Source organism: Protomyctophum bolini (assembly GCF_963924005.1).
Source record: "Protomyctophum bolini genome assembly, chromosome: 6".
Lineage (NCBI taxonomy): Eukaryota > Metazoa > Chordata > Actinopteri > Myctophiformes > Myctophidae > Protomyctophum > Protomyctophum bolini.
In genome coordinates, this window is record NC_137867.1 from 21,813,349 (window position 1) to 21,841,107 (window position 27,759).

At 41.5% G+C, this 27,759-nt stretch overlaps 1 protein-coding gene across 1 annotated transcript; it reads right to left on the reverse strand.

Moving 5' to 3' along the window:
- Nucleotides 1-10,281: 10,281 nt before the first annotated feature.
- Nucleotides 10,282-22,754, reverse strand: LOC308316942 (solute carrier family 28 member 3-like; the record flags this gene model as incomplete). The annotated part of the gene is made up of 15 exons (XM_080765734.1): nt 10,282-10,378; nt 10,705-10,822; nt 11,171-11,269; nt 12,545-12,626; nt 13,360-13,557; nt 13,708-13,876; nt 14,156-14,286; nt 15,024-15,149; nt 15,761-15,841; nt 16,222-16,302; nt 16,439-16,516; nt 17,825-17,938; nt 19,935-20,079; nt 20,697-20,886; nt 22,646-22,754. 15 exons carry the CDS (start codon nt 22,752-22,754, stop codon nt 10,282-10,284), a joined length of 1,818 nt encoding a protein of 605 aa, XP_080621860.1.
- Nucleotides 22,755-27,759: the final 5,005 nt, after the last annotated feature.

A 27,759-nucleotide genomic window follows, 5' to 3' on the forward strand; every position in this document is an offset into this window, starting at 1 on the left:
GTGTGTGTGTGTGTGTGTGTGTGTGTGTGTGTGTGTGTGTGTGTGTGTGTGTGCTGTAATGATTGTGAATCAAAGACTTCCTTTTAGATGCCTGTGTATGCCTGTTTTTGTGTTTGCGTGAAAAGGCCATGCATGGAAAGGTTGAACTGACAAACCTCATCATTGTCAATCAAGATGAATCCTCATCTCCGAGTGTCTGCACACACACACACACACACACGCGTGTGCGCGCACGCGCACACACACACACACACACACACACACACACACACACACACACACACACACACACACACACACACACACACAACAACTGGCAGCTACAGTAGTTGCTGTAGTGATCATCAGGTGATCAGGAGCGGAGGTGTAAACCTCGACAGTGGCTTGCAAACAGTATTTACAGCTGAAGGCTATCAACATTCATCCACTAATCCCAGTCCACCATGCAGTCTTTCTTCCATTTCTATTGTATTCTAGTACTTCCTACTCTACTCTATTATGTTTTCACTAGCAAGCACACTGATAATGCTTCACTTTCCTCCAATATCTTGATCTCATTTACTCTCTTCCCATGATTTTATTCCATATTCCAATCTCTCGGCTCACCTTTCAGTTGTGTTCCAGTTAAATTCTTATCTGCTTGATTTAAAAAAAAATCACTTTAATTGAAAAGAGGTGTTCTGAGTGATAATTTAAGTTTTGTTGTTTAAAAGTGTTGAGCGAGTTAGGCTGATGTTTTGTTCTAATTCTACTTGCCCAATCTTTCATCTAAACAAATTAGCTCAAAAATAAATAAATAGCAACTGCAAATTTACATTTTCCACTTTGTTATGTGTGGTTAATTTCCAGTTGTTGCACACATAATTATGCATATACAAAGACGCCTCATTTTTACTTGGTTGTCATTCACTGCAAATAGCAGATCTATAAGCTCACAGCGCACCGCAGTGCAACACGTTGTTAGCTTGTAGATTGGCTATTGTCAGTGCATGACATGATGTGCGGTATAAATATGGCAAGAGGCTTCTGGGTACATTGTGTTTGCACTCACACTGCCCAAGCAGAGTGTGCCACTAGAGCGCTCTCCTCTCATCTCGCACGCACGCACGCACGCACGCGCACACACACACACACACACACACACACACACACAGCCACCCTGTAAACAATATACAATACTTATGCAAGGGTCAGGTTATGTTGCCTGCAGAGACAAAATTATACCAATATTATAGTCAGAATTTGCATCTCCTTTATGCGCGTGCACACACACACACACACACACACACACACACACACCCCCTTGTGAGAAACAGCCCTGATTGTCTGTGGGGACTTTATCAAGTCTTCTTATTAATGCGCTCTATCAGAAATTGCCCAGCTGGCTGCAAACTGTGTGGGTTATGCATTAGGATGCATTATCACACCCTTGCCAATGTCTTGCAGAATGGCCATGTTTGCTTCTCTACTCCCTATGAACTACTTCTGGCAAATTGTGTTTTATTGAAAGACCGATGATGCTTTTAAATAACATTAATAACAAATTATTTCTCTTGTTGACTGTTGATTGAGGTTTAACAGGGTCAGTATCAGTAAGGTGAATTTTATTTTTATTTTGCATATTTTCTTTTTAAACCGATTGCCAACAAGGGAAATGTATGGAGGAATAGGTAATCTGCAGGCGCGGAATACATCAGTATTTGCATGAATGATGACTATATGCCATTTTTGTATGTTGTGTTTTTGTACTGCAGCTTTTATTCTATGCAGCTTCTTCTATGAGACAAATAACGTGAACCGTGACCGTGACCTTGATGGATCTCTTAACCACTTAAGCCCTATATACTTCTTCAGAAAACAAATAGACAATCTACAGTACATGTCATGGTACCATGGTTCAATCTCAATTACAGCATTTCTGCATGGGCCAATGGGGGGAACAGAGGCGGGAGGGATTAATGCCCTGCTCCCAAAATGTTGGTGGTTTTCAGCTGTTCAATGTTTTACTGTGCAATACATCGATTCTAGAGGCATTATGTATACCGGTAGACCGTTTTATTTTCTTTGTTTGCTTTTACGAAGAAGTGAATCTTGTGAAGAAGTGAATTTAGTTAAAAAACCAATTCATCACTTTTCAACGGGGAGAACATGTAAGCTCTTTTTGATTGCTCATTTGGCTAAAAAAGAAAACATATGATTGGGATCTCATTAAGAGGGATATGCTGTGACTGGTTACTTAGTTGTCAAATCTTGGCTACTGTGGCTCGGGCTAGCCTAGAGGTCTGGGCGCCTATAGGCTCATTGTGGGTTTGAGTTCCGATCATGACAAACTTTGCTGTATGTCACTTCCTGTCTCTCTCTCCTCATTTCCTGTCTGTCTCCACAAAAAATATCTTAAGAAAAAATAAAAAAATCTTTGCTACCGTTTTGGATTAGATTTTTTAGGCGGAGGAGAGTAGGCTAATCTTCCACCTCAAAACTGTGAGACGTCGATGTGCTCGCTTCCACATACACTTTACATTACCTTCATGAGAAATGCCTTAGTCTGCCTTAGTTGTCATAGCAGCGTGATGTTTAATTTCAAACCACAACCCAATGCAGTTTGGCGAGAAACCTTTTGAGAAAAACAATAAATTGGCTGGAGGATGGCTTCAAAGCACAACTACATTATAGGCCATTAAGGCCAATTTTGTGAATTTGCTGCCACCTACAGGTTATAAATAACACTGACTGATGTAAGCTGCAGCTGATACAATTAATTAATAGATCTATCTATGTGTTAATAGGCTAGGGCTGTGTGATGCAGCTTCAATCATGAAATCAATATCACTATGTCACAATGCGGTGAGCTTGTACATCGACTATTTGTGCACACCACCATTGTACGACAGGGGTCATCCCTATGTTCCCCAGGTTCTATGTTCCCCACTCCCCCCCCCAAAAAAAGGTTCTATGTTCCCTGCTCAATCAAAAACAGGTTCTATGTTCCCCACTCACCCCCCCCCCCAAAAAAGGTTCTATGTTCCCCGCTCAATCAAAAACAGGTTCTATGTTCCCCGCTCAACCAAAGACAGGTTCTATGTTCCCCGCTCAACCAAAAAAAGGTTATATGATTATGTTCCCCGCTCAACCAAAAAAAGGTTCTATGTTCCCCGCTCAACCAAAAAAAGGTTCTATGTTCCCCGCTCAACCAAAAAAAGGTTATATGATTATGTTCCCCGCTCAACCAAAAAAAGGTTATATAAAAGTTTCTATGTTGTTGTTGGCTGTGGACAGTTAATTGATCTGACCCAGATTCGGCAGAGTGGTACGATGCATTTAGTTATTTCAGATTTTACGGGGGCCAGTTTCGAATTGCAGCCATCCGTGATACCTTCAACCTTCATACCTGATACCTTCAAACGAGGAAAAAGTCATGCCAGAATGCAAAAAACTGTGCTTTATACCTCACTACCACTGTAGTATAGGTTATTTTAACTATACCATTTGTTTTTATGAATTTCAAAGGTTTTTGGCGTTAAAACGCGTAGCCTATATCATAAAACACAACAAACGTAATTTACATGCTTGGAAAGGATTTGACAGAATATACTTAAGCATTCTTTCTGCCATATTCATTCTTGCTTTTAAATTATTAAATGTACACTCCATGGCCAGTGTCATTCAAACTGCTCGCAAGGCAACTCCTATTGAAATGCACAGCAAAAAGGGAGAGAGAGCACAAACTGAGCCAATGGACACCATATTGTAGGTCCTTGAAACAAGTCTGACGCACAGCTCAGCTCTCAGGTAAGATGTGGAGCTTTGTCGCTGTAAGGTTGTAATGCATCCTCAAGAGCCCTCCACTCTCCGCTACATTGGTCACCATGGAGATTTGAGTAATTCAGTGAGCGATAGGGTTAAACAAGTACATATTCAGTCGAGCATGAAGAGCAGAAAAACACGCAAACACTTGTTGGATGCCTGGAACAACGGGAGACACTGAATATAAGATGGACACACAAGGCTTTGATATAGGATTTTAAAGCTCTCATCCTTCTCCTGCACTCAAGCAATGGGTTGGAACCATCTTTCTATTTTAGGATCTAGTCATGCAGCGGAAACAAAATTAAAGTGAAAATTGATGGATGGATGAATAGCTGGGTGGGTGAATGAATGGATGGGTGGTTGGATGGACGTGGTGAAGGGATGGTGTAAATGTAAAGACTGAATAAAGATTCTGAATTAAAGAATTAGACAGCACTTGATATTCATCCGGCCCCTGAGGCCATTAGGAGAGAGAGTCAGGTTCTCTAAATTAGAGTAATGAGGTGTTTGGAATCCAGCCAGGTCACAATTAAGCAGGGATGGGAGCAAGCTGAAGAGAGAGGGAGCAGAAAAATGATTTACCAAGTGGAAGAAAGCCAATATTTATTTGGGCTAGAAAGAGACTGGAAGGATTTTGAAGATGGGGGGTAAGTATATCCCAACCCTGATGACAAACAGCTAATTACTCTCTACCTAAAGCTCTCTGGGAGGATTGTGTTCAGAATATATTTGGAACACTCAGAGGATTTCAGAGGCAAGAGAGCCTAACAGAAGGGGGATGAGAGAAATGAGGAGGAATAGGTTAGGATCATACACTATGACTCTGATCCCAGCGTGTGTTCATTTCTGCCCTGGCTAGACCCCCTGCCTGGCTTCCAGGGAACTGTGTGTGTGTGTGTGTGTGTGTGTGTGTGTGTGTGTGTGTGTGTGTGTGTGTGTGTGTGTGTGTGTGTGTGTGTGCGCGTGCGAGCCCTTTCAGAAGAGGAAACATCAGGGACTCTGCTGATACACACACACACACACACACACACACACACACACACACACACACACAGGTCATGAAACCATGTAGCATGACAGAGATTTTCTCAGAACCTACCACAAATGTGTACCGTTAAGGGGAAAAGCATTGCACATGGTTTTTGCGAACAAGAATCTGAAAGGAAAAGGTACATAGATCTGCCAGGCTTAAAGAAAAAATAACCACGTCTCAATTCAGTTGTACCGTACAGTAGCCTATTACCGCCGACCATTTTATAAACCATACTGTTAGGTATGTTAGGTCTATTAGGTTCATTTTTAGTATGGACAGAATATCAACTTGAGACTTGAAACTTGAGATAATACTTCACACTGAACATAATTGCATGGATATTTTTGTCAAAGTTATCTTATTATTGCATTAATATATTCTTTCCATTGCACATTGATTTGAAACGTTTTGCCAAAAATTCTGAAAGGTCCTCGAGAAATGATAGAACTAATAACAAAATCCATGAGTACAAGCCCATGACTTATTAACCACACAATTATATTTACCAATATGGAATTAATTATTACGGTAAGTTTGGATTTTTTTAACTGTGGACAAAAAATTGACAGACTAGGTTACTAATGGTTAGACTAGCTTGCATTTATTCAGTGTCTTCACTGGACAGTGTCTTAATATAGGTTAATATATTGCCTAACAGAGGTAATAGTAAAAATGAGTAACTCATACCAATCAAGGCTGAGAATAAAACTTCACATATCCTCTTGCATCACATGGGGGGGAAATGCTTGAATATTCCCAGCCAGCTCCACTATAATTAAAAGAGAAAGTATACAGCATTTAGAATAATGCCTTTAACTGTGTAGGCCTACTGTACATTTATTGACATACTGAAACTCATTGATAATCAGCCACAAAGGAAGCTTCTTCTATAAAATGTAAAAAATAAATAAAAATACATTGCATTTGTACTAGGGTTGTGTAAAAATACATTGTATCGGGGCAGATCATGAAATTTTCAAATGATCGGAATCGGATCGGGAGCCAAAAAACGTGATTGGGACTTCCGTAGTATCAATATTATATCCATAACATGATATTAGACTGGCAATTGTCTGTGATATTGTACTATTGTGATATGGCAATGGCATAAACGTGTTCTAAAAAATATAAATATTGGACCAGGAATAATCTGTATCGGCAGATGGTGAAAATCAAATGATCGGAATCGGATCCGGAGCAAAAAAACATGATCGGGACATCCCTAATTTGTACAGTTTAAAATTATGTAAACTGTAAAATATAATATCCTAAACTAAAGGCTTTTCAATTTTTGTAAATAACTTGGATATTTTTACATGAACAGTGACATTACAGTGAAGCATGTACTGTGCATTCTAGTTGAAATAAAAGCATAGTTGTAGTAAGAGGTCTTATAAGTATGGATTATATTCATGTGACCAAACATTAGACCCCACAAAGCAATAATTACATCTGATGGAAAAAATGTCTCTTGACTCTCCACCATAATTAATGTGCGACTGCCTCTGTTCATCTACTTGGATTCGTCAGGGATTCTCCTGTTTAATTTCTCACCATGCACCAAGACACATCCGTGCAATTACGTGTCAATGAGCAATTAAAGCATCAATTAAGGTTGGTTAAGCGGAGGGCATGTCACAGAGAACACTAATTAAGAAACAGTCACATTTCTCATATGATTGTTTGTATTGCTTGATATGTTTGTCAATAGGGTGATTATCTCTGTGCACAAATCTGTCTACCTACTACATCTATTCAACGCCATAAGATCTAGAGAGAAAGTATCGGGTTGAAATTTTACATCTCAAGAGTTAAATGAACACTGAGGATTTGATCTATAGGCAACTTGATCTTTGTATCGGTTTTGTGCATTTTGTTTTGTTTGTGCACCATCATAATGAATTTATTTTCTCTCCATCCTCAGCCTTCATCCCTCCCCACTGTCTGCTCTCGCATCCCCTATCCCAGTTCCTCCACCATCTCTGGTTATTCTAATCACTGCCTCCTTGAATCTTTGAAACTGTACATGTCTATTTTCACTCCTTCATCCACCCCTCTGTCTCCATTTCCTCAGTCATTCCTTTCTGTTCGTCCATATTCCTTCCCTCCAAACATTTCTGTTTCTCCCTGTCTCTGTCTTGCTCTTCATTTGTGTTCTTTGAGTGGTGGTCGATGACAAGTCAATCTCCATCCCTCAGGGTTTTTTTTCTTTCTCTCATCCTCCTTCCCATCCCTTGGAGTGGTGCTAGATGACAATCCAATATCCACCTGTCTCAACCTAATATTCATCCTCTTTCTCCCTCTGTTTTTTCCTCTCTCACTGTCTGTCTCTCTCCGTCTTTCTATCTCTCTGTTGCCCCCTCCCTTCCCTTCTTTTTCTTGTCTTCTCTGGAGAGATAGCAGCGATATCACAACAGCCTAGTCTGAGTGTCTTAATTAAAATGGCACATGATATAATAATCGCCAATGACATTTTCACACTACAGCTCTGAGCTGTACCTGGGGTGCACTGGCTTAGCACCCATAGTTCATGCTTCACAACTCCAGCCATAAACAGTCAAATTCTGTGTTAATTTCACTCATTTAACTCAGAGTTTTTACTAACTGTAATTGTAATGAAAGAGCAGCCAGCAGCCACACGTGAAAGGGCAAATGGATAATTAACTTAAGCACCCCTACATGGCTGTAATGGAATTTTTAACATGTTGTCATGAAAATGAGAGTTGTCTCAAAGTGGACAGTATGTGAGGCTGAGGCTTCGTACACACCTACACAACAAATGTTCGGTCCGTGTGCGATGTCTGATTGCCGTTTGATTGCTGCTCCAATTCATTTTCACATGTTTTGACCAAACATTTGTTTGATAAGCGGGGAGCAATCAGCAATCAAACACAAATGTTTGATCAAACCATGTGACTCCCATTGGAAAAGCATTGTGGTGGCCCAAAAAAACTACCAAACATTGCTTGATTGGCGTTTGGTACGTGTGAATGAGGCCTCAGAGAGCTGACATTTGTACTGGTAAGTCAAACAAACACTAGGGACAATAGCAAGCTCCAAAACACATACCCTGCAATAAAGACTCTCTGCACTCTCTGGACTTGCCCTTATCCCTAAACTTCGTTGCCTTTAATTTCTTTTGACCATTTTGACATATTTTGAATAGTTCCAATATACACATTTTTGAATAGTTACAATACACGCTCACAACGTGCAGATGTAGATCGGCTAGTTGATTGTTTTTCAAAATAGTACACCACAAAGGCAAAGAAGTGTAGGGGTAAGGCGTAAGGCACTGGCAAAAATAAGGCTCTAGGTCTTTATGACTGCTGTAAGTTGTTTTTGGTCGGTTACAGATGAGATGACGTGTGGTGTGTTACATGTAGGCTATGGTGGGGACATGCATGGGGCCATAAGCAATATTTGAGCGCCGTCTCCAGAGGCCTGTATAATGTTATATGCCAGAGCCTCCTAAGCTCCTGGAAGATTAAGGGATCCAGTTTGCCTTTATGATCATGCACACAAGGAACATGAGTGAAGTTTACCGTGCTTTATTGCAGTCAACACATGCTATCAGTGATCACAGTGCCTAAAAAGGCCAGTCTGTCACGCCTGAAGTCCAATGTATAGGCCTATGTCATCACATAGCATAACCATGGCCGAACGGTTTGCGGAGTGGTCTTGATATCGTATCCCGTAGCTGAAGTGCCCTTAGACAAGGCATTGAACCCCTACCATGAAATGTTCTATGAGCAGGGCCTGTCTGTAAACAAGTTCTTGAGCTTAGTCCAGTTACCCTGGGTAAACATAGTACCTTTACATGAGGGTATTGCGGATGCTCAAAATAGCTGATCTACAAGCTCACAACGTGTCCGGATGTGTCCAATGTTCCCTCGCACTGTGGGGGTGTGAAACTCACACGTGTGAATACCACCACCTCCTGCCGACAGAGACAGGGAGCCATCTGACCTTTTCACAGTGGCTGATTTTTAATGAAGAGACTGTCATCTAGCATTTCTCTATAATATGACTGGCACTGCAAGCCAGCTGAAGGTGCTGCTTCCTTCTGTGTCACATGCAGATGTGAGCGCATTATACCCGGCCTCCCATGATCCCATCCCTCGAAGGAACGCAACACTTTCTTCTGTGCTCTCTCTTGGGTCTCAGTCTGTTTCTTCACCCAATGATACAGTATAATGAGTTTGCACAGTCAATCAGTCCGTTAGAGTCCAGTCCATTCTGATAGCCTGAGCTTTGGTGGTGACTTGACTACTACTGGTAGTTGGACCCAGTATGCATCTGATGCCGATAACGAGGAGGAAGTAAGACCACAGTGACATCAAGTGGCCAAGTTATATATTGTTCCTCAGAGTCAACAGGTGCTTTTGTGGAAGGCTGAGCAGAAAATTATTAAATAATATACATCACATTCCGTGCTCAGCCAATCAAATAATTTCCATTGTCATTCCAGACAAACACAATTGGCGTCTTCAATTTTCTGCCTTACGTACTATTTGACATATGCTGTATATATATATAAAAAAAATATCACACATTAAAAAACAATCACACTTGTGTGAAGTGAGAAGCGCTCATCACCGTACATCATCATGACACTATGCCTATTTGCTCAAACACTATGAAGTAAAATTCTCCATTCATTGTCAATGGGAATTTAATGTTTGTTTAAGACGAAGATTGTGGACGGTAACCAAAAGCTGGATGTATCATGTAGGAGGGGCTGAGGCCCCTGAAAAAAATAGGATTTTTCTCATTACTGTACTGCACTTCATGTCATTGTCAAAGTATTTGTATACTCTGTGTAGTGACAGTAATTTAATCTAATCTCATCTAAATCATCGCTAGAATTCACACAAACAGACAAAACTGGGCATAGGAGGGGCTAGCACTCCTGAAGCAAACAATAAGTGTGGAAGGTTAGGCATGAGGGGGAAACATTGCACGGTTTCACTTTTTAGCCTAAGTTAGTGTTAGATTTGGTTTAAATGGTTGAGGTTTTCCTCTATCATATAATAAATTTTGTAACTTAGGTTTTGTTTGGTTTTAGTTCTTGTCCCACAAAAGCTGGGATGGGGTGTGTCCTGTCCTGTCTGTGTATGTATCCGTGTGTGCATGGTGATTGGAGTAAAGCACTACGCTGTGTGTGCATGGTGGTTGGAGTTTAAAGCACTACGATGTGTGTGCATGGTGGTTGGAGGTTAAAGCACTACGATGTGTGTGCATGGTGGTTGGAGGTTAAAGCACTACGATGTGTGTGCATGGTGGTTGGAGGTTAAAGCACTATGATGTGTGTGCATGGTGTTTGGAGTTTAAAGCACTACGATGTGTGTGCATGGTGGTTGGAGGTTAAAGCACTACGCTGTGTGTGCATGGTGGTTGGAGTTTAAAGCACTACGATGTGTGTGCATGGTGGTTGGAGGTTAAAGCACTACGCTGCAGTTGAAGTGTGTGGAGGGCATGGTAGTGCAGCAGCCTCGCAGAGCAGCCGCACTTTCATTGAATCCCGACACGGTCACACTGGAAGAAGAGCAGATATACAGTATACGTATATCAGGCGCAGGCATGCCATGTATACATAAATATCAATACAAAATGTATGCAATGTAGGCTAAAAGGACAACACAAAAAAAACGTACTGGACTCTTGTTTCCATTGTGGTCCTATGACACACACACACACACACACACACACACACACACACACACACACACACACACACACACACACACACACACACACACACACACACACACACACACACACACACACACACACACACACACACACACACACACACACACACACACACACACACACACACACACACACACACACACACACACCTGATGTATAGCTCTGCACAACAGGTGGCTAGTTCTGTGCTGTTGGCCACATTGGTGTGGTTGTGGCTGAACAGTGTGTTCAGTAACTGCTGGCAGTCACGTGGAACATACAGCACTCCTAGAAATGCACAACGTGAACATATTATTTAAATTCTACTGCTGTATGTCCAGTACAGTCAGTCACACACACAGAGAATGAGGATTTCACAGTTGACATTTAAAGTAAACCATCCCTAGGAACGCACAGAATAGGATTTGTTTCTGTGGGAAGGTATTGTAAATTAATGCAAGAGTGTCGCACAAAAGTAGTGAAAATAGCCGATCTACAAGCTTGTAGAAAAGAGGGAAAAAGCAAAAAAGAAAGCAAGAAAGAACGGTGCGATGACACAATGAAGGGAACGAGGGAAGAGAGAAACAGAAAGAACAAATGAGGCAAAAATTAAAGTAAAAAGGAGAGAATGGTCACCTGCGATGCATGCAGTCATGAAGCAGGCAACTGTGCCTGAAATAAGTGCTCTTATGCCACACCTGGAGATGTCAGACCTCCTGTCTGGAGCCATGGCCGCTGGGGGAGAAGAACCAATGTTACAATGGTAGAACAACAATACTGTATACCAGCTGCACACTCAATTGGTACAGCTGTTCCAGTCTATACATTTTATTGCGAACGCAGTGAGCACTTACTATGAGACCTAGCAGATCAAGTCTGTCTGTCTGTCTGTCTGTGTGTCTGTCTGTCTGTCCCGCTTTTGTGCCCATATATGGAGCTGAGTGATTACGTCACCATGACTCAGCCATAACCATATAAGGAGTCCCCAAAGCAGCTCCAAATATGGAGTGTGTTGCATCATCAGCTCCATATATGGGCACAAAAGGGGCCAGGTCCACATATACAGTAACAGCGGGACAGACACACAGACAGACAGACATGATCTGCAGGGTCTCAGCTGCGTTCGCTTCCCGCGTCTTACTGGTACTAACTAGTACTCTTTCTCTTTGAGCAATGATGTTTACAGAAACCATTGTTCTTTAGTGTAGTGGTTCTCAAAGTGGGGTCCTTGGAAGGGTTCTAGGGAGTCCTCAGCTAAATGGGTGAATATTTATACTTAATTTACTTCATACTTAATTTGTTTATTTACAGGACAGACAGTTCACATTAATGAACATTCAATACATGTGCAATAAATTTGATGTCATGTAAATGTTATTTACATGACATCAAATTTATGAAATGTAGTTTTAGAAGCGTATTTCCATCCATAGTCCCACATATAAAAACATCACAACAGTATGACAAAAACAGAAGATACAACATACAAATACAATATATAGCTAGTCCATATATAGCATAAAAATCTGTTTAACCACTTTAAACCTATGCATCAGCGATAAAAAAAACGCACTAAAGCATAATGCTATGCTTTAGTGTGTCCATAAGAAGTAGTAGATTTTAACCAACTGTAAATTTAAATTTGGTTTCTAACAAAACTATTCACAAAAATGTAAGGAAATGTGTGAATTTTCTTACAAACAGCATTTAGTTGTGGAAATGGAGACTTTATGGAGTCTTTTTTCCCCCTTTATAGTGGCCTGGATTTGAAATCTGGCTGTGAGACATAAAATTCAATTCAACAATATTGTGAATGTGGCAAACAAGGTCATCAAGTCCCTCCCTCATTAATGTCCTTAAATGCAGCACAGATTGCGGTAATGCGGTAGTCACACTTTCTGTAAAATTGGGACGCCGCGGGGGGCCTGGATTTTCATTTGCCTGTTTGTCTGTCTGCCTGTCTGTCTATCACAGACGTGGAAACAGCTTTTGATATAGGGTGGAACTCACACAGTCCTCCAATCAACATCCCCAGGGAGGCAAAGTTGGCAAATCCACATAGAGCGTAGGTTGCTATGGTTTCAGAGTGGACCTGAGGAGCAAGAAACAGCTTTGGTCCACATTTTTCTGACGGTCTCTTTCATTGGTTGTGATTCTGTCAAAATTATTCTACTGTATGGCACATATAACAACAACATGTCAGAGGAATGCACACATTGTGTAGAAGATTATGCGCGGATTGAACTTGAAACAAGGACAATAGAATGTCTTGGGCGCAATCATTATTGCCATTTAGAGGAGCAGTCATGCTCCCAATGCTGACGTCAATCACAGACAGATTTTAACAATGAACGTGATGTGTGAGTGGCAGTTTAGTCATTTTATGTGATTTCATGATTGGACATTGATTAGAATTGCATCCCAAATAGAATGAACAGAACATTGCAGTTTCTTTCCTATACCAAGGCAGTAAAGGCTCCTATATGGACATCCTTAATTCTGCCACATTATCTAATGAAACCGTTTGTTTGTTTTTTCAGAGTATACTACACCTAGTACACACATTTCAAATTTTCATTCACGTGTGCAGTAGCCTTTGGATCACCATGTCCTATGCTACTATAGCATTGACCTATTCAATCAGTTACAACAATGCATGAATGCTAGCTATTCCATAAGATTAATGAGAGGTTATTAATCTATGGCTGTTCATAACTGTGGCTCACGAAGCTAAGAGAGGGGGGGGGGTGTAAAAGTACCAAAATAGACAAGAAAATAAATACACTAGTACCAACACAATAACCAGAGGCAGAACAAACACTCACAGAGATATACTGCTTAACGTTGTCCACATATTCAGGCCCACCAGCCTTCCTTAACTTAATGAGATCAGCCAGTTTCTCATAGGCCACAAACTCATTGAAAAACGTCTTAAGTCCAATAAGTTCCCCCACAATGAAGCTGTCCTCCCAGGAAACACCCATCATAAAGGAGACAGGCATGAACACGTAAGAGCAGATAACCTAGGTGGGGGAGAGACAGTTAGTGTTTCCATGAATTATATCAGTGTCTCTACCTCATTGAGAAAAGGATATTTTGAAACCATGCGTGTGTGTGTGTGTGTGTGTGTGTGTGTGTGTGTCCATGCAAACGTGTGTGTGTGTGCCCATCACCGAGAAGCTCAACTGGGGGTAGTCGAACATCCCTCCCAGCCATGAGAGGGCAGCATCGGTAAAGGCCAGCAGGGCCATGAAGGCGATGAGGCTGACGGCAACGTTTGCCACCAGTACCACAGCAGAAGAAGCTCCATACGAGGCTGCTTCCAGTAGGTTCCTACAGTCACTGTGGACAATAAGACAGAGGTTCCTACAGTCACTGTGGACAATAACACAGAGCTTACAATCTCTCTCATTGTTCATTTATATTTTGTGGTATGGCCACGTAGTCCGCTGAAAATAACCTGTTTCCCAGTTCAATCAATTTCTTTCTGGCGAGTGACGCAGTATAATGTAGACTTTATACTTTTGATATAAGGAAGGGGTGAGATAATCTAGACTATAGATCATGACAACACAAGCTTGTTTCAGTTTGTGTGTGCACATTGTTTCCATTCTCTCTCACCTTTTGGCCAGTTTGAGGCCTTTGCTGGCTGTTATCCTCGGGGTCTCTGTCTCTGGCCAGAAGAGCTTAGCGATGGCCAGACTGGCAGGGGCAGACATGACGGATGCTGTCAACAGGTGGGAACCTGCAATCTAGAGTATGAGAGAGGGAGTAATGGAGAGAGAGGGAATAATGCATCTGAACTGAATCCAATCCTTTTTTTTGCAGATACCAGATCGTTATGTAGCCGTCCACTTTTATGTCCCATAAAACGTGAAATCACCCTAATATGGGGAGTGTGTGTATGTGTGTGGGGGGGGGCATTGAACTCAGAGAAATTATCTTGTAGCTCTTTTGACAGGAAATTGGTGACTGCAGAGTTGCTAACCTAGTCCCATAGTCATGCTAGCCTGTGCAGTGTGCAAAACAGGCAAAACAACAATGAGACCCTTTCATTTCTCTTCCGTCATCAAATCGCCAGCTGTCATCAAGCCCATATTCATTTATCCTTTCACCTACATGTCCCTTCACTGCTTTGCTAACTGCAAAATTCATTCAAGGATGTACATGGTCTCAGTGGAGGACCTGCCCTATAGGGCATAGCAGTAGAGGCCATTTTGTGGTTCCACACACAGAAACTACATTCATTTTTCCCCATCGAGATTTCTGAAAATATTTGTATTCATTATTTTAAGCCTGGAACCAAGCCATTGGTTCCATTTATACCAGTTACAGCTGGATAACAGTTTTTTGCTTTTTTGCACACCTCCCTAGCTGGCAGGCACGTACGTCTCTTCTCTCCTCACCCAAATGTGGTGAAAACCCTTAAAAACACCATCATCATGTCTTCTCCTCCTGCTCAATCCTTCCACTTTCCCCGTCTCCTCACCCCAAAGGAGATGAAAGCTCCCAAAACGCTACCGGCGATGGAGGCCAAACCTCCTGTCATCACCGCATGCATTTCAGACAGAGTCAGCTGACTGATATATGGACGAATGAGGAGTGGTGACTCCGTCTGAGAGAGAGAGTGAGAGAGTGAGAGAGTGAGAGAGAGAGAGAGAGAGAGAGAGAGAGAGAGAGAGAGAGAGAGAGAGAGAGAGAGAGAGAGAGAGAGAGAGAGACGCACACACGCACGTACGTCAGCACAATATTATTTTCATATTTAGTGCAAATGTGCTTGATTCAATCAACTGGCTGAAATAATTTGAAATCCCTCCTATATGTTACTGTGTAAAATCACTGGTTTTGTGATGTTTAAAGCTGCAATCTGTAATTTATTTTAATGACTAAAACACTATTTAACCAATCTGATTGGTAGAGTATGTTAATACAATATAACTACTAACTAGTATTCTATGTGTAGACTGCAGTCAGGGCAGGTCGCTGACATAACAGTCTATGTGGTTGCTTAGGGCCACAACCAGTCAGCCACTAGGGAGGGCTGGGGAACCACACACATGCACACACACTGCATAATAAAATACAATATAATGTGTCCTATAGCCTAGGTGAAGTCACCTCTGAGCCGGTCATAGTCAAAGACATTGTTCAGATTTGATTGAGAAACCTGTGGACATTGACATTCTCTGGACATTGACATTCCATTCCGTCAAACATTTTACACACCTGTCCCAAAAATATGTTTCCAGCTGCAGCCATTGATTCCATTGGAGATGTCCCCATCGTTAGCTCCATTATGAACCCGACCTGGGGGGGAAAAGTAAAAAATTACTACAGCAACTATAGACCATTGCATGTTCTTGCAAACCTATGTCAGAATGTGACATCATCATTAACAAGCCAGGTTTATAAACTGTCTACGTGCTGAAATACTCTCCATACCAGGGCACCGTTCACCATCCACAGTGGACCCCTACAGCAATTGTAATATAGGATAGACGTATACGATATATAGTTACACAACATCTGTATAAAATAAATCAGCACTACTACACCAGTGTTGCCATCCATGTACAATATACCAATGTTGCCAGTAGAGAGCAATGTGACTCCAAATATAGTTGTTAGCTCAATGACAGGAGAGATTTACTATTCCTTTAGTACAAAGATAAGCACTACTCTCTTACCTTAGGAATGAGCCAGGACATGAAGCCAACATAGTAGAGCATGGTGATGACGGTGCAGAAAAACACTATGATAGGCAGCACCTGTTGAGAGTGTGAAGTTAACACTTAAGATTTTGCAGTGTGGTAGTGGTGCTTTTAGTTTTACAATATATTCATCTGATTATTGTTGCCAGCTTGTGTGCGTGCGTGTTTGTGTGCGTGCGTGCGTGCATCATACCTTAAAGGCAAAGAAGTGGTCTTGATAACTCTCACCAAAGACAAACTTAGAGCCCACATCCGTGTAAGACAGAAAGATCTATGTGGAAGTGAAAGACAAATCTAACCTTTTGAAACTGAAATGTTTCTCTCCTTTCACAAATCAAGCTCAGCTAGTGTACACTGTACAGCAGCGGTTCCCAAACCTTTTTGGCCATGCACCCAGTTACCTCCCAAACTAGCTGATGCACCCCCCCCCCCCCCCCCCCACATGGAAATATGAATTGCATAACCTATATAGAGACATATATTTCCTATTTATCTACACACAGTATATGCCTATACAGTATGAACCTGAATATGGCATATGCAGCATAGGCTATATTCTGCATATACTTGCCATATATTGACATATGTTAATATATTTAAAATAAAACCATAACACCCCCATTAGCCTTTTCATGTCGCACACCCCCTAGGAGGCACTCGCGCACCACAAGGGGTGCACGCACCACAGTTTTGGAACCACTGCGTACAGCATGTGTACTAGCTTACTAGGTGTGCATGTCTTTGTATGAGTTTACAATACAACATGGTTGTGTGGCTGAGGTGTGAACCACTTTCAACTTGGCATTCTTACTTTGTGCATGTCATTATAGGGAAAATTATAAAAAAACATTTTCAATCAATAAAAAAAAAAGATTTGTATTACGATTCTACAAACGGATACAAAATAGTATCCTACTGAATTGTGCCAAATATAAGACGACTCTGATTATAAGATTCATCTAAAAATATAAATGACGAAATGTCTGTGTGTGTGTTTGTGTCTGAATGTCCTAGCCCCCCTGCTCCCCTCACTTGCACAGTTCATCTGCATTTTGCACACATACTTCGACCATCATGTTCTGCAGAGCATCACAAAGCCTTTTTCCAAATTAACAAACTGAACGCTGTTTATTTGCGTTTATTTGCGTTCTCCCAGTTACAGCCTTACTGCGCATGCATGGTTGCTTTACTGCGCATGCGTGGTTGCCACACATGCGGGTCAATAGGCAACGAATGCCTACAGTTACACCATCATTCGTTGTCTAAAGCATATTGACTTTTGCCATGGGTCGCTGGACTCTTTTGTCGTGGGTCGCTGGACACTCCAAGCCTCATAACAACACTGACTCAAGACACGCTATATGGCCAGTACAGAACTCATTCCATATTTTGATCTCGCCCAGCACAGTCTGCTTTCACCCAGGTGGATATGTTGATCTGACCCCCCATTCCAAAGCGCCAGCGCTCGCCCAGCAGTCTGCTGTCACCCAGGCGGATGCGTGCACTCAGGCGTCTTACTGGTTGTACCATATTATAATGGTGTGAGCGCGCATGTGTGTGCATCCATTCCGTACTGTACCTCCACTTGTTTTCCAAGCCAGTCGACTGCAGTGAAGCCGACTGTTGTCCTGAGAATAAGAAGACCAAAGGCAAACTGCAGTCCAACACCACACAGCACAGTACGCCACGGCACCTGCAGAAAGCACACATAAACTGAATGTGCACATGTGTCAGTTCAATTCAATCCCTTTATTGTCATGGTGAAATTAAAGCTGTAAAACATGTTTTAATGCTTTAGGTTTAGGGAAGCAGTAGCCTACAGTACACTAGAGACTGATAGGAAAAACATACAGGCAAAGATCAATCATCGCCAGCTGCCGGGGAAGTACAGAGTGTGGTGCTATAAGCACATACTGACAAATACTAGTTCTGGCAACAAAATGTCTGAGATATCCCCACTTCTCAGGTCATCAGGATGGATAATCTAGGTACCAAGTACATCAGGAAGTGAATGGGCTTCTCCAGCTGCTTTTCGGATGCAGGTCTCTTTGGATGGAATATTCTGGGGCTCCCTTTGAAAACCATGCCTTGTAGCTGAAGGAGTCCGCAGATCATCTCATAGGAAGTGTGAAAGTCCCCATCCACACAGGCCGCAAGGTATTTATCCGTACAAGCAGAGATATACAATGCCATCTCCAGTCGGTAACACAGAGAGGTAATGGGGTCAGTGCAGACCGGTAGCACTGGGTTAGGCTGGGGAGCACCGGGGAAAGCTGACAGACCTCCTGGAAAGATGTTGGGCACCTTTCATCAAGCCAGGCGAAAGTCATTCTCAGACTGGGCAATGACCTCAGCTGGTCTTCCCAAGAGAGATTGTCTGCTGTGAAGAGAAGAGTCATCCCCTGGGAAGAGGGCATGATGACAGCAGCCCATGAGAGGAAACACCTCAAGCTGGCGGCGGAGTGCCAAAAGTCTGGATCGAAAGCCTTTACCCTGTGGAAGTCTGCAGCAGGGATTTTGTCGGCAAGGCAGTAGTAGTCCAACTGCTCTGTAGCGCTGGCATGACAGGCTCAAGTCTGTGGAAAGCTGTGAAGGAGCTAGGAGAAGAGGCAGAGACAGCGAGCTACAGTACTGGCAGTGGCTCTGGTCTAGATCGAGGAAGGATAACGTTTGGGGGAAAACACAATTTAAAGGCAGCTCCAAGGAGTGGTCAGGAGATGTCCCTAACACGCCACTAACATCCCCCGGCCCTCACTGAGAGACATACAGTCTGGTATATACAGTAGGGGGTGAAACATCTGGGATTTCTTGCATTGGAGTCCTGAGTTGGACAATGAATCCGATGCATTTTACAGATTGCAGCTTTAGGTTTGCAATTCCCAAGTCAATGCACTAAAAAGGAGAATATATACACAAGAATAATGTAAGAGAAGTACACATTTCAGCTAATTGCTAAAAGCAAAATAAAGGCATCTAAAACGGTGCAAATGCAAAACTGGGGTGAATGCAGTTGGTGTGCATGCGTGTGTACTAGGGCTGCGAATCTTTAGGTGTCCCACGATTCGATTCGATTCCGATTCTTGGGGTGACGATTCGATTCAAAAACGATCTTTTCGATTTTTTCGATTCTCGATTCTCGATTCAAAAATGATTTTTTCCGATTCTAAAGTAGTTTATTTTATTTTATTAAAAACAATTAAATAGAATTTTAGCATGATCTACTCCAGTCTTCTGGCATGAAAGCAGAGTACATTTAGTAAAAAGCTTGTATAATTGTAAAGGTTTTATCAACTGAATGATTTAAACACACAAAGGTTAAATCCAAGAGTAAGATGTCTCATGTATTTAGCTTGCACAAATTTGAACCAGTACAAAAGTTACAAAATCTCTTCTCACTCAATACCAGAACAATACATTAATATTAACAGGTGTAAAATAAATACAATTGGCAGGCTTAGCTTAGCTGGTAGTAAATGCACTATGCAGAAACCCAGGCCATAATGCATTGCATGCACAGGTACATTTGTAAAAAAAATTTGGAAAAATGAGAATCGATTCTGAATCGGACGGCATTAGAATCGCGATTCTAACTCGAATCGATTTTTTTTGACAGGCCTAGTGTGTACGTGTGTGTGTGTGTGTGTGTGTGTGTGTGTGTGTGTGTGTGTGTGTGTGTGTGCATCCCTTACTCTGGACGGGTTGTTGGAAAAGAGCAGCATTAAGAAGATGAATGAGAGCAGACCAGCAAAGGACACCAACTGTCTAGTTCCCTGCTTGGCTGTGTCCAACACCAACCAGCACACCATCCCTGCCACCAGTAACACACACATCACCCTAGGGCAGGGAGAACAAGGGAGGAAGATGGGGGGGGGTCTTGTTAGTTGTTACCAACAAGAGCTGGAAACAACAAAGGGGTAAATGAGCAGTTCTGTTGTGCCCAGAGAAGCTAATCAATGTATTTTTTAAACAATCTGAAACTAATCTTGAAAGTTTAATGTTTAAGAAAATCTTTTGAATTTTATTTTACTATTCTTTTGTGTAAAAAAGGGGATGTTTACTCATGAGTTATATCTGACTTAAAAAACGAACGTGAAAAAAACTAACGTGAGGGGTTAGTAGGGCCCCCTTTATCATACAACAACAGCTGTGGGTGCAGCTTCAGTTCACCCATCAACACCCACCAGGCAAACTTAATGAAGTGGTGGGTGTACTGTGTCCACAAAAATCTTTCTCCTAGTAAAATCATAGTACCTGATGATCATGTTTTCTTTGGGGGGGGGGGGGGGGGGGGGATACGGCGCAGCAGCACTACCTCTTTAAAAGTTTGTGTGAGAACTACTGATTTAAAAGGCCTTTTCTCGAATCGGCCTCTTGTCTTTCAACTTTGAAGATTTCGTATACTGTATGCAGAGACAAGTTCTCTAGATTTTGCAGCATCTCCTTTTACTCACCATCTGATCCACCTCCAATTCCCACTCAGGACCTTTCTGACAGGAAGGAGCCCCTCCCACACTTGGTCACCATAGTGTGCCACTGCCCAATCCCAAGCCACAAAGAACACGGTCACCAAGGTGATGACCAGCAGCCCCACGGCACGGTGGAGGTTTATGATGCACGCTGCTATCACCATAGCAATGACACCTGTAAATGTTTTTAAATATACAGTATTCACATGAAAACCTGCACATCACATAGGCAGACAAGGCAATTTGATGTGCTATGCAGTATGCACAGACACACAGAACACCGAGCAAAGGATGTTCTTGGTAAAGAATATAACAATACTATAACAGAAATAGAAAGGGTGCACAGCTGAAAATCTTTTCAAACATAAATGCCATCTCCTACTCCTACAGACCTACACCTGCTCTCGGAATGAATGTTCACGTCCCATATATCGACGAGGACGGATCATTTCCTGCCCATCGGTATGCAACTCGTGTGGCACTCAGCAGACGTGGACATTGCACCACTGGTCGTGGACTTTGATTTGTTTTAATGTCTTTAAAGGTGTTTTCGACACAGAGTCTACACGGTCTGCATTATGCAACATGTGGCGATGCTAAATGTCTTTATACACCAGTACCGCGACAAATAAACTATATGATATAGCGTTGACGAATATTTCACATCAAAGTATTAACAAATTTGGTGATGCCTCTGTCAGATACAGATTGATGCTTTTATTCAGTGAAAAATCTACCTATGAATGATTAATATATTTGTGTTCTATGTACGTTTGACAAACCAATTTCTCAACATAAATGATCCCAGTGTGTAAGAACTTTAAAGAGGTGCACACAGTGCTTTGACCCGAGGTCCTGTCCAAGCAATGCATGTTGGGAGTGAGAAAGTGCTGCATTAACAGATCAGTTTCATGTTTTCTCCCCCAGCTTAAACCAATAAACAAGGAAACCATCTGTGTCCTTGATGGTCCGTGAGTTTTGCATTGGCTATTCAAATTCATCATGTTGCGAGCTTGTTTTAAAAAAAATTGACAAATCATGAAAGTGTGAGCACTACTGAAGTTTTAATGGGTTAAAGTGCAATCCTGCGAAGGAAGAACAATTAAGGAAGTAAGTTTCATGAATAAGCAACCTCACCTGATATCTTATCAGGTGAGGTTATCTTGAACTGAACACATTCCAGCGTCTGCTAGCCTGCTATCACAGAAAGCCTGACACAATAAATAGTGTCAGGCTAATAAAATAGTAGTCTAATCATTGATAATAAATATTGAGTCATACAGTATGCAGGTCACAATATGTGTGTGTGTGTGTGTGTGTGTGTGTGTGTGTGTGTGTGTGTGTGCGTTTATACATACGTGGCTGCGTGCGTGGCTGGTGCATGTGTGTGTGTTTATGTTGTTTCAACCTCTTTCAGTCTATTACAATCAGAACCATGAAATTATTTATAAAACTAGAAAAAGTGCCCTTCTCGGCACAGGTCTCCACCAGGACGTTTGTGTGTGTGTGTGTGTGTGTGTTTGTGATGCGACTTGGCCTGTTTTAGCGCAACCACGACGCTGATTTGTACAAAACGGGTACAAAGCGGGCTACTACTGAAAACTCAAGACTATTTTCTTACGAGGGCCAGTTTCGAATTGCAGCCGTATAGGTGCTCTTTGCGAGCGGTTTCGAAGGAGTCAAGAGATGCACATTTCTTAATGGCTGTTGTCAGGGCGTTCCACATTCTAGTGGCATACGAGTGAAATTTATTTAATCTCTTATATACTTATACAAGGAAATACATTACTTCACACATTTATGTGGCAGTGTCACAAGTCTGCAAATGTAACTTATACAGATAAATTCAATGTTTATCATGCTGGGCCCACAAGGAAAAAACTCATCTTGAGTACTGAGCTATACATAAAGAAAAATGTATGTAGATTATTTACCCGTCACTAGAAATACAAGTGTAATCATCTTGATCTTCATTTTGTGTTCTTCAACATAATCCTGGAGGGCCTCGATTTTCTGCTCCAAGAACCTGTGGACATGGTACATGTTTATTGACAGAAGGAGAGACAAAGAGGCTAGATTGATGATTTACTGTAGAAAGCATTTAGGGAATTATGTGACATAAATGGATTGCATCAGTTTGCCTGCCACAAACCTTTTTTTATGTTCATCCGCTTTGTCAAATCTGCTTTCAGCATCCTCCTGTGCATTTTCCAGATCAATATATATTTGACCGTGCTCCTGTCACACACACATTTCAACCATTTATATATGTCCACACAAAGGAGATGCATACAAGGACCCAAATAGCATAGGTGCGTTAGAGTTACATTTACAAAATCATGGCATGTGTTCTCAAGGTACAATAGGCATGATGTCACTCAGTAGTCCCGCCTCCTGCCAATTATAGCGGAGACACAACAATACATTGCCCCCTTGCTGCCTTTTTGGGCGCGTATGCCCAAGGACAGATCTACACCTATAGCACACCTCTGAGATGGTAACGGCCAATTCGGTCTGGCTTTAGCCAGGCTAGGTATGTACGGCTATGGACGCCTGCAATTCCAAACTGGCCCCCGTAAATACATTCTGAGCCCCCCCCCCCCGATCCCCTTCTCCCTTTACTGTATATGTTTTTCCCTTTTTACTTCCTGATGATTTCCTGTTTTTGTATAGAAGTGTAATTATCTGTATAGGTCTCTAAATGTTCTGATGAATTGAAAATGGTGGACCCTGTTGTGTAATGCCCTATCATGGTGTCGTCCACAGTAACAGTTTTTGTATTGACTTGTGCTTTTGTTTGAAATGTATCCATTCTGCATACTGTGAAATAAAAAATCCAATCAATGTATAAGTGGTTGGTATCACTCACACACACACACACACACACACACACACACACACAGTGGCATGTGTTTACTTAAAAGACAAAAAGAGAAATTAGTTCTCCATGAAGTACTGAGCTATTGGTATGACATTTCTCTTCGGTTTGAAACTGTGTCTGATAAAAGATTCTTTGCTGACCAGTGACCAGGTCATTTGTGTTGTGCTGCCATTCCTAGCCTACTATACGAGTGCTTCTCTACCACTACCACATATTTATCGCAAACCAAGTATAACAGGTACTTACCTCTGAGTCAAAGGCCAGGTTTTCCTTTCCCTTCCTGTGAGTTGTTTCTGTTAGTCCATTCAACTCCATGTTGAGGCTGTGAAGGTTTGTTAAAGCACTATAGTTACAGACCTGCAGCCTGGCTTTTTATATGACACCTGTGAAAGACATCCTCATTATCTCTGTCTTCTCTCGAAAGATCTTTATACAGTATCTGTGTCTTCCCCCTCTCTGTCTCAGTCTCTCTGTCTGTCTGTCTTTCCTCTCTCTCTCTCTGTCTGTCCTAGGTAATCTCTAGAAGTTATGGGGAAGGTGTACGGGTCATGTGTCTGTGCTTATTTTGGAAACCTCCCCCTCTTCATCTCTCTTTATCTGACACACCTCTTTGTTATTCTTTGTGCTTTAGTATCTATGAGCATGTACACAAACTTGAGTCATATTTCACTGTGGCGATCACTCACCAGGTTAAAATGAATATAATATAATATGTGATGTCATTATGGGATTAGTCCAACACTGAGTGTTTTCGGTAGCTCCCGAATTACAAACGGGAGGGGAGGACACACACACACACACACACACACACACACACACACACACACACACACACACACACACACACACACACACACACACACACACACACACACACACACACACACACACACACACACACACACACACACACACACACACACACACACACACACACACACACACACACACACACACACACACTTCAAAATCTTTTTATTAAAGTTTTTATGACAAACCCAGGGGCAAGCATTAAACAGAGACATATCAGTGCTTCTCAAAGGAGCCGAGAGAGGATTACAGGGGGTCCCCAGCAAAATGAGGAACAGTTTAACCCCCCTATTTTATCATTTAAAAGAAATCGCTGATCTACAAGCTCACAATGCGCACAAGAAAAATCTTTAAGCATTAAAAAAATAGTTTTAAAGAGAAATATTCTCTTATGGGGCTCCTGGCACATAATCTTTTCAGATGGTGGTCTGCGGCCAAATACATATAGGCCTACATTTGGGGGTCCTTGACATGAAAATGTTTGAGAACCACTGGACAGCAAATATCCGTGCCAAGTTGCACCAGTGGTCTGGGTTTCACTGTTTGTTGGGCAAATTGATTGATCAGATGTTTCCAAAAACAAAACTGAATCCTGACATGAACTCTGATGACACAAGGCCTACTGATGATATGGAGTCAATTGAGCTTGTTTTTCTCTCTTTTCCTTTTCTTTCCTTTACTACTTATGCTACTACATTGTCTGAAGCCATACAAAAATAAGAATTACTCTTATGGCATGTTCCTGTGCACAAGATGCAACAATAAAGAACAACCTTGAACATTCCAGAAACTATGTTCCCACTTTGAGCAGTTAATCATTTTGTATCGAAGCATTACTATTTACAATCCCACTGACTATCCCTCTAACAAAATGTCCACAATGTTGCCTAACAAATATGGACAGAGCTATTCTTGTGTCCTTTACAGGATGGTTTCAAAGCTGTAGTGCAGATAAATTGAATCCAGGTTAGTTTGAGAGCACATTTTTCTTGTTACAAAGCAGCAGTTCGTGAGCTCATCACTGATAATCCCAAAAAGTCGCTTCTACAGTTACTTGAAGAAGAAAGTACCAGACATTATTAGGTGTACATGTTGTCATCAATTGCGTGCGTGCGGCGAAGTATCAATGATTGCTGGTCTGGTCTAAACGTATTGTTTAAATTCTAAACAATGTTAATATGTTATTGTTAGCTGTATCAAAACTACTTACTTATTTTACTGTTTCAATATCTGAAAATTGCATAGGTTGTTTGTTTTGAGTTTAACTCAATCTGGGCGAAAATTGGTAATAAGCAAATTAAAGTGCTCTAGTAGATGGATTTAATAATCATAATACACCAAGTTTACCAAGAGTGTTATAGGAAGATTATAACAAATCTTCCTATAACTGCCATCTCGGAAATATACGAATTAGGCGTCCACCCAATCATAAAGAAAAGTATTTCAAAATGTATCCAATTGTCTAAAAATATGAAATACTGGTTTAAAAAGGTTATCTTTGAAAAACAAAGAAGGGTCCCGCACACAGTCAGAAACTTGCCAGGAATGTTGCTCTTTATTGGTCAACGTTTCGGTCGATTAGACAATCATTGTCTGATTAGACCTTCATCAGATGATGAAGGTCTAATCCACCCAAACGTTGACCAATAAAGAGCAACATTCCTGGCAAGTTTCTGTGTGTGGGACCCTTCTTTGTTTTTCAAAGATAACATTTTTAAGTATGCTTTATTGCCCTACGCACCTGTCACTACTCACTAGCCTTCTGAGGTGTGCATCGGCATTTTGCTAATAAGATCATCTGGTTTAAACATTACAGCCCACACCGTTTATATGTGGTGGCCATATTGGATTTGGCTGCTGTGGTGACCCTGAAGGTCGCTGACTTGGGTGCCCTAGCTAAATCATTAGAGCATGCCCTGGGCTACAGGCCTGGATTGGCCACAGGACATACCAGGCATATGCCCGGTGGGCCGGTCTGGGCCAAATTAAATTAGTTGTCTGTTGGTTGTGTATTATTTATGTTGTATACTGTTAAATGTGGAGTTGTTAAGGGCTTGTATTTGTATGGTCCTCGACCCCTGAAAAGTCAGTAGAGTATCTGCGCGCTGGTTGTGATGGGCCAGTCTGGGCCAAATTCCGCTAAAATGTCCGGGCCGATTTTTTGTCTCAGTCCAGCCATAGCTACATCTGGGGAAACTTTGGTGATTAGACTGATGTTATCTCTTTAAGGGCCTGGACCATTCATATAGAAGCAGCAAGCCGTTTGTGGCTGATATTTTAGTTAGGCCATCAGTTTATACCACAGGCATGCAAAATTATTTTTAAGCAGTTTCTTCACAAGTATTATGGAGTTGGTTACCTTGTACACATTATGTACATAATTATTGGGAACATCAATTACTGCATAAAGTTCGTTGGAAAAATATACAGCAGATTTACATGTATGCCATAAATTAACACGATTTGCCTTCAGCACTTTAAATAAGCACATTTTCTGAAATCCTGCCTTGACTATTGACAATGAATGGACTGAATGGAAATTAAGTGTTTGTGTAAACAAACAATGCGTAACACAAACGATGGTGAGGTGCAAATTCTGATTGGCCGGATGTATGATGATAAGAGAGCCCCTCACTTAGTCACTTCAGGGTGTGATTGTATATATTTTAAACCTTGCACAATGTGTTTTCATAGTGATACCAATAAATAGGAATCAATACTACCTTGAACATAATTGATTGATTTATCATAAAAATAAGCATTCTCTGCACACTGCACAGGGCCAATCTATCTGACCACTTAACACGGTATAGTCTTTGGCTGTCAGACCACAAGCAAGATTTTCAAGTCGGTCCTGATCCAGAAAAGGTTGAGAACTACTACAAACACAAACTACATCACTGCTATATGGGGTGTATTTTTTCTTCTCCTTCTCCTTCACAGTTAATCAGTGTGGTGTTTTGTGGTCTGTGCACTGTGGTCAGGTATACTGTCTCATGATGTTTCATTTATGTGCCACCATGCTGGTGTACAACCACTAGGTAGTGCTGATGCATCATGTTACAGAGACCCATTCCACATAGCTGCTACCCAGGCAGGAAGGAGCTTAGGTGGGTTCACAATGTTTGGCTGACATCTAATGTATTTTTTTGTTTAAACAAACTAGCACACTATACTAGCAACGTTTTTATTCATGGCCTGTATAAATAAAGGCAAAATAAATAGTTAACTAAATTATACAGAATGTAAAATAGTAAAATGTGTAAACTGATTAATGTACATTATGTAAATCACTTAAGAACATAAACCAGCCAACTTCAGCGTTGTTACCGAAGGGCAATTGGTTTTGCAGCATAG